The 8,414-nt window shown below is 40.1% G+C and overlaps 1 protein-coding gene across 1 annotated transcript in view; it reads left to right on the top strand.

Moving 5' to 3' along the window:
- Positions 1-310: 310 nt before the first annotated feature.
- Positions 311-8,414, top strand: part of LOC118336629 (transmembrane protein KIAA1109 homolog) — a gene marked incomplete in the record, with an annotated part of 71,183 nt that continues 63,079 nt past the window's right edge. Inside the window, 8 exon segments of the mRNA XM_035673286.1 lie at positions 311-456; positions 3,502-3,637; positions 5,043-5,159; positions 6,559-6,637; positions 6,736-6,800; positions 7,128-7,302; positions 7,744-7,825; positions 7,995-8,188. Of these exon segments, the coding sequence (XP_035529179.1) occupies positions 3,532-3,637; positions 5,043-5,159; positions 6,559-6,637; positions 6,736-6,800; positions 7,128-7,302; positions 7,744-7,825; positions 7,995-8,188 (818 nt within the window).

Genomic DNA, 8,414 nt, shown 5'->3' with positions numbered 1-8,414 from the left:
TTGTATTTGTTTTTCATACTCTGGGAAACTTCAGTGAACAGTACAACATGTACAACTCCAGTAAACATGTAGACAAATGGCAAAGAGTATACTCTCTGCCATTTGTCTACATGTTTTATGTAACGCCTGAATCCTGCAGTGGGCTCACCAATACAGCCTCAAAACACTCCCACTACTATGAAAACATTCATGTTGATAGGCAGGAAAAACTGTCAATTGTGTAAGCGGCCTCGCTCACGCTTCCCTCTCATTGGTCAGTCGCTGACTTCCCATTCTCCCATTGGTCCATTTTGTGACGGCTCTCGACAGAACAGGAAGAGACGTGAACTGGCCGTCTGCCAGGTAAATATTCAACAGAGGATGCTAGCCGAGCCCATGTCTGACACGACAAAAGGACAGCAACTCCTGAAGAACTGGAGCAAAGATGAAACCACATGCTTTATCGAGGGCATTAAGGTATTCTACGACCACCGAGGGACTTGTTGTCACAGTTTGAGAAAGGAGAAGTTACAGGGTGCGGCCTGCTGTCATTAGCTTGCTAGCTAACCTCAGTGCTAACGTTATGATATTCAGCGCTTAGCTTAATAAGAACTGCATTATCCACAAGCTGCAGCGGCGTTCGCCAAGAAGCCGGGTTGGCTCTGTTGAACGGGTCAGCAGTCTGTTGTTGAAACACCAAAATAAAATGAAACACGTCAGGCAACAGCTCGCGTTTGTTTCTAAGGCAGAAGATAATGCTCAGGAAATGACTAAAGACCTGGGATTAGTTAGCGAGGTGTAACGTTATGGTTCGTGTCAGGTAACTAACGTTATTATCTGATGGCACAGCCGTATACTGCTGGCCGTGTTGAACTTGAGCGAACAGGTAGCATTGCAAATATAAAACGGTACCGGTTCAATATGTAAACAAAGCCAACGACTGTCAACTAAGTTACACACCAAGTTGCTGCTGCATGTTCTCTCGCCATCCTCATTGTCTTGTTTGACGTTGAGCAACACACAACAGCCATTGTTATTATCGTTTAGAGGAACTAAATGCTAGCTTCAGTTTGATGACCTGTGTGCCGGATAAGCGAATTCGAAACGGTCATATTCAACATGACGTGTGTGTTGCTGACAGGCGAGGTCACATTTAAGGTAATGGACAGATGTTTTTGTGCAGTTTGGCGCGGTGACCAGGGTTTATTCTGCCAGACATTTTTTGGCACAAACTAGTTCCTAACCCATTCATGTATTCATAGTACTGCTGCGTTGTTTTCCCAGCACGTCTTGATAGTTGGTGCACCTGTGGAAGGTTTTCTGGTTGCTTGTGCTGTTGTTGCCAGACTCCCATGAGACATTGCTTTTTATTGTTGTTTATCTGTGAAGAAATATGTAAGCACATAATCCAAGAGATGTTGGGATGTATGTTTCCCTGACCCCTCTTGTGCCTGCTGTTGTCGATCTGTTGGGAGGGTCAACAATGTGAAAAGGTTTGGGGACAGCTTTGGTAGCCAGCTACAAATGAATGTTTAGTAGCTTCGCCCTCCTCCACCACCACTTCTAAACCAAAACTGAAAACACTCAGGTCGCAGGTTACTGTGATGAGTCACCGACGGCGCTGGTCGCAGCATAATCTGTGCTCATAACTCATTATTCGATACCTTACTTTGCCTCACAGGAGTATCTGTACCGTCATCCATTCAGTCACAGTGTAGGTGCACACACAAGTGACATTTAGGTGAAGTAATTGTGCCTGGGATTTCAGAAACTCACTGTTTTAAGTTCTTTTGAGCAAGTTGAGCATCTGCCTCCTGCCTTCTTTGGCATAGGAAACAAACCCAACAGCCACAGCCAGATTAGTCTCTGGCAGGTAGCTCGTCTGTTAAGTTACAGGATGTCAAATGTAACAGATAGTCTGTCAAAAAGACACTTTAAAGCTGAAACAGTGTTTTCTGTAAGAGGGAGCGCTGGGTTTGGTTACAGTACATCTCAGTGGTTTTACAGCCAACGTCATTTAGGGTGGATTAGATGAGGATTTGTGTTTCTGTGTGTGTGTGTAACAGTATTCAAGCTTCTGACTCCTGAGCATGGGCCACACACACACACACACACACACACACACACACACACGCGCAGCACCCCTCGTGCAGCCAACCCTTTCCACCAAAGAAACCCCTTCGCCGCACACAAAACAACAATCCAATAAATCCTCTGCAAAAGTCCTCGTCCACCGAACGCAGGCCTCTGTCCTCATTGAACAAAATGGGCCCAACCATATGCATAAGGGGATGGGAAGTGGATTGAAGTTCTTTTCTGATACGTATACTCTTACTTGATTTTCTGTCATCCGATTTCCAAATTTTTCCTTTTGGTCGATTTCCCTTATTGATTCCTGATCACTTTTTTATTCTGTTTGAGTGTGAACAGAGTGGAGTTGTAGTTGTAGTTAGTCTCTTTGTGAAATAGGCCACCCCTTGGACCGTCTCTTCCTCTCTGGCATGTCTCCTCTTGTTGTCAGTTTCCAGCAGCGTAGACGCATGAGTTTGACATCATTTTGCAACGTGTACCTGACAGAAAAACAATGATAAATAAATAAACACACTGATAAAAGGAATTGTTGAGCATGAAGGCATAAGATTTTGATGGATTGGACAATTTGGAACGGGTCCTCGATTCCCTGGATCCTCTTCATTTGAATGTTTAATGGCGGTTTTGAATTGATTGAATGAATGTATCTTTCCCCCCACAGCTCTTCACCTAACCAGACTTTTACTGTTCTTCCCTTGCAAAAAATAGTAGTAGTGTTTTCACCTCTTCATTTCATTGATTTCAAGGGTAATCCGCCCAAATCCAACCTGGTGGCAGGCATTAAGAATGACTACATAGAAATAGCCTGATGGCCTTATTCGTGTATGTAGGTCAGGTAGAGGCATCAGTATTAAACCAGTTAAAAACTCTTTTAATATCCACATGACTGGCAGAGTGGGAGCAGCAGTTTTCCTTATTATTTATTTGTTGTTGATTACTATTTATGATTAAGATAATGGTTTACTTTTAGATCTGAGCACCTATGTAGTCCTTATCACCTTTAGCTTTGCATATAGTTTGTAGCAAATATAGCTTGTGTCGTAATAAACAAAATAAAAAGCTTTTATTTGCTTTTAATGATTTATCGAGTAAAGAAATTGCTTAAAATTTGCATCCCAGCTTGCACCGAATGACTAAATGATATATTTTTGTTGGTAAAATTAGAATTGATATGATTTATTTCCCCATATCTTCTATCCCCCATCTACCAGCAATTTAATTTAAGAATTTAGTTCCAGGTAACTGTCGCTTCCTGGAGAACGTATGCCACACACTAATGCCATCGGTGCTTTAACATGTGTTAAAACATTTCATTATTTTCCTGTAAAATGTAGTGTCTTTTGTCTTTCTTTGCTGTATTCCTTTTATTTTTTATTTTTTATTTTCCATCCTAAAGTGTCATGGAAGTCATCTGACATTTGTATTTTTCAGTTGTAGACTTCAGACTGAGAGCCTGTAGCCATGGATGGGCATGTTTCCAAAAACAATGAAAGCACTTTCCCCAGCTTTGTGGATCTGGATGATTTTCTTACCAAGCACAACTCGAACTTCATCTGGCTCCTCGTTGGTAAGTCTGCATCTCCACTGTGGGAAGAATATACAGGGTAACGCTGTATTCGGATAGTCTGCCTACAGGTATTTATCAGATTAGCTAAAGAGTATAATTATGTGCCAATTCATGAACATACCCAGACCAAGATGTTATGTAGAAACCTAACCAAACATTTCTTTGTGAAACAGTTGAATTGTTGAATCTCAATTAATAGGCTGTTGAAATGTTACAAATACTTTGTAACATTGGCTTTGCAGTTTCACAGAAGATGTGCTATCGCTTCCTTTGGTCTAAATTATTGTAAAACAGTTTTACCACTTTATTTACTGGTAGAAATATTGACTACGTGAAGGAGTGCTAATACAATTTAAGCCCCTCTAACTTTATAAGGAAAGTGTGATGAAGGTCATACCAACATTAAATGAATCTTTGGGTTTCATATTCAATAAAAAACATGCTAAATAATAGTTCAATATCAGGGGCATAGTAGAGGCTCTTTTGACAAATAATAAGGGAAGATTTGATAATGTGGTAAGCATGAGCAATTGTTTCAAAATCAGTTTTTAATAAGTTATTTTGACGTGTGTGTGCAGTTATGTTCAATAAACTGTAGTTAACTAAAGTTGCTGCATTGATTGCACAGTACAAAGTATGATAAAACCCTGTGGTATTCTCTATGATAAGTGTTTAAGATCTACTCTCATGAAAGATTTAAATCAGTGTTTGCTTTTAATTCTTTAATGAAGCTGACTGAATTAATATTTGATTGCAATTCAGTTAGACTAGAATATGACAAATGATAGTTTCCAGTTATTGCTCAGTGCAGGTGCAGCTCTCGGTGGCTCACAGAATGAAGCTGCTGTTTTCTTTGTATTACTGAAACATCTTCAGGCTGAAAAAAACTTGACTCTTGGGAAAAAGAGAAAATCAAACAAAAGCTTGTCATGCAGCAGTAAAACCCAGCTGTAAGCTCAGATATGAAAGAATAAATAGTTACTATATTAATTCCATTGGCATTGCTATGTTCCTTTAAAAAAAGAATGAACACGCATTCGGGTGGAATTTATGAATTATAGCTCCCAAACCTATTACTGGTATGACTACCACTGTAAAGCTGCAGCCATTTCTCTGCTGATGGCTCAGTGTCACGTCATGTCAGGAAAAATAGCATCTGGCACACTGCATTCAAAGGACCAATCATTGTTTGTTGACTTTTATCAACAATATAATTCACATGTATAATTAACATGAGGCAAAATCAGCATTAATGATCATATCTGAAAGTTTAAGCCTACTTTACTACTTCACAAACATCACTGATGTATACAAGCATCAGAAAACATACACAAAAAAATCAGTTTTACTTATTGTCTTGTATTATTCTTTGTGTTAACAAACCTGTTGTGTTGTTGTCTTTCAGCTACCATTCTGTCCTGTGGATGGATCATCTATTTAACTTATTACAACTCCCGCAACATTGGCCTCATCCTCACCCTCATCATCAACAGACTCTACAAGGATGGCTACATTCATATTGGTGTGTGCATCAGGAGCTGTGTCACACAGTGATGAATAGAGAGGAGGAATGCTGCCAAAGCTTTCAGTTCAAGGCGTTAGCTCAGTCTGCTGAATATTTCATGATGAGCCGGCTTCTCTCAGTGATTATCTCCATAGAGCCTGAACAGCAAAGTGCAACCAACACCAGATTGAATTTCTCCACATAAACGACACAGAACTTAATTTATAAAGCACCTTAAGGCCATAAATCCAAATGTAACTCATTTGTGATTAGTTTCTTCCCAAAACGCATCAGTTTTTTAACTAAAGAGTTCATTGTGTCAGGTGCAAATACTGTACTCACTTACCAAAAAAGAAGCCAGAGCATGTCATAGTGACGCCTGCTTTGTAAGGAGACGTGTTTGTACTGAAACTTTTTAGTGAATTGAGAAATTCACAGCAGATAATGTTGACAGAAACCTGCAGCTAGTTGGCTATGAGCAACTAAGAAGTTCATGAACAATTACCAAGGCAACATTAAGATTAAATGAGGAAGGCGTGACTCTCTTTGCCAACATGTGTCGCTACAAAGTGAGCAGTCACCCGTGCGTCCGCTCATCTATTTTTAAAATTGTATTGATTTTCGTTCTTTTTCTTTTTTATTAGTTGAATTGATTTAAAGATCTAAAGAGCCTGTTTCTCTGTCGAGGGCTGGCATTTACAAAAAAAAAGCTTTGGAAGCACACAAAGGTTTGGGAAATAAGCAGAAGCACAGGAGCACAACCTTCATAACAAACAATGCAGTTTGGAATCGACTGCACAGACAGTGTGCAATGTGTCAAGCAGGTTTGAACGTGCCTGAAGGCGTGTCTTCACAGGGAAGCGCTGACCAAAACAAGTTTACACATCCTGTCTTCAGCCAGTCAGAGGAAGAGTCAAAAATACCACGGACGTGAGGAAGTGTCAACCGGGATGACACCACTCTAGTTGAACAGGCGTCGGGCTCAGGTGTTGTCACTCTCTCGGCACGCAGTAATTGGAGCAGAGAAAGACATGTTATGAGCTAAAAAGAAGGCTTAATGGTGGAAAATGGTGTTCAGTTTTCTTGCTCATTTTTCTCGCTCACTGACAGACTCTGACCTACTTGTTGCACAATTAGATCCTAATTAAGATTATTTTCTTCTCAATGATAAGAGCGAGACAAGGTGATTAAATATCCCAGCAACACTCGGTCTGTGTTTTTATTTTTACCAGAGCTTACACAACCTTCTAATTACATCTTTAGTTTGACATTTTAATTAGCTGGTTTGTTGGCTTGAATTCAAACTATTGTGATTAAATCCAAACCGGTTTATATAACTTCTTGTAACTTTATATGATGGAATTATTTACACTCTAATGTCTCTGTAAAATGTGTCTGACCCCCCCCCCCCATACAGGCTCCTTCTCCTTCTCTGTACTGTCGGGCAAAGTCATGTTCAGAGATGTTTACTACATCAACCAGGACATGTCTATCAGGTAACCTGACCTTTGCTGCATTGTTTGCTTCTCCTCTCTTCCTCTAAATTCTTATAGCTTGCTTGCATAGTCGTTGATTTTTGTTTTCTCTGTCCCAGGATACAGGATGGCTTCCTCATATTTCGTTGGTGGAAGATGTATAACCCGAAGCAGAAACAGCATGGTGGGTAGATATTTGTTGACATAGAAACTTAGTTTAGTACTTTGTAATTATCCTGATAGTGTTAAATTCAACTTTAATAAACTTTCGCTTATTTAAAGTGTGTCTAATAAATATATTTGTCCACCACAGGAAAAAAATATTTTTTTTATGGGGAAATGCTGATTTGTTAGTTTATTTTTGTGTGTTAATGTATTTTAAAATTGTCATATATTTAAAGCTCTCCAATCCATTTTTGACTATCAACATGCAACTGGTTTCTAAGTGAACCACATATGGAAGCAAACATCAACCTTAGCTCTGAGTTTCCTCTCTGTGTCTTGTCATCAGACCCCAAGGCAGAGACCAGGCTTTACGTGACAGTTAACGGTTTTGAATTTCACGTCTACAACCGGACCGACCTCTACGCCCGACTGCAAGAGACCTTCGGACTGGAACCCACTCTTACAAAACCCAAAAAAGATGAAGAGAGGGGACAAGAGGACAGAAACAAGACCCTAGAAAGGTACGATCAAGTTCTCTGGGAAAAGCAAACTTTAACACTGATTTGAAGTTTGTTAAGAAGAAGTTACCTAAAAATGAAATTTTAATCAATAGAAGCCCCTTATTGCTGAGTACTTGCAGTATCTTGCGTTTCAAGTTTGGATGATATTCAATTATTGCTGGCTAAATCGCCTAATAAACAGATTTGAGCGATAAACAAAACTGCAAAAAAGCATGAATCAGCAATTTCCCATCAGGGATGATTTATAAATGAAGATTTGATGGCAAGCAATGTGAAAAAGCGGCACAAAGGCGCTCCCTTTCCGTTTGTTGTCACCAATTGCATCAGAAGTGTCAGCACAGCGGAGAGCCATTGTCATTTCCCACTGACAGCCGAGTGAGTGGTACTGACTGGAAATGTAGCGCTGTTAAATTGACCGAACGTCTTCTGGTCCCCGTATAGTGTCAACATCAAAGCAGAGAGTCCAGACCCCACGTCATCTTGGCGCTCCCTCATTCCTGTCATCAAAGTTAACATCAGCACTGTAAGTACCTCACAAATTCGACAAAAATTGTATGGACTTTGGTCAAACGTCCAAGAAAGGAAGCACGGTTCCAGTTTTAGAAATTGCTTAAGAGCATTGTTTTAGAGCAACTAGTGATTACGAACGGAGAAGAACATGGTTAAAGTCGATGGCGTTTGCTCTCCTGTAGGGTCGTCTGGCATTTGGGAACCACTACCTTCCCCAAACTCTGTGCGTGAACTTTGAGGATGCCTTCCTGACGTACGCCACAAAGCCTCCATCCAGCCACCTGGACCAGTACATGCACATCGTCAAAGGCTCGCTGGAGAACGTGCGCGTCATGCTGGTTCCCAGTCCACGCTACCTTGGCATGCAGAATGATGAGTAAGTCCAGAAATCTAGGGTGTCGCTGTGTAATAACACATTTGCAGAGGCAGGATAAATTTGAGGGGTTTTTTTCATATAAAAGCAATACCAAAGAGTTTAAATAATGTAGCAGAATTTTTGGTATTTATTTATTCAAAGCAATTTGTAAAACTTGTAAACATCATTTTTCAAGTTATGTCGCTGTCAATTCTAAAACTATTTTGTTTAGAGATGGTGGAGATAA

Source organism: Morone saxatilis, unplaced genomic scaffold, assembly GCF_004916995.1.
Source record: "Morone saxatilis isolate NCDOM2014 unplaced genomic scaffold, NCSU_SB_2.0 Contig3, whole genome shotgun sequence".
Lineage (NCBI taxonomy): Eukaryota > Metazoa > Chordata > Actinopteri > Moronidae > Morone > Morone saxatilis.
This window is presented reverse-complemented; position numbering and strand designations above follow the sequence as displayed.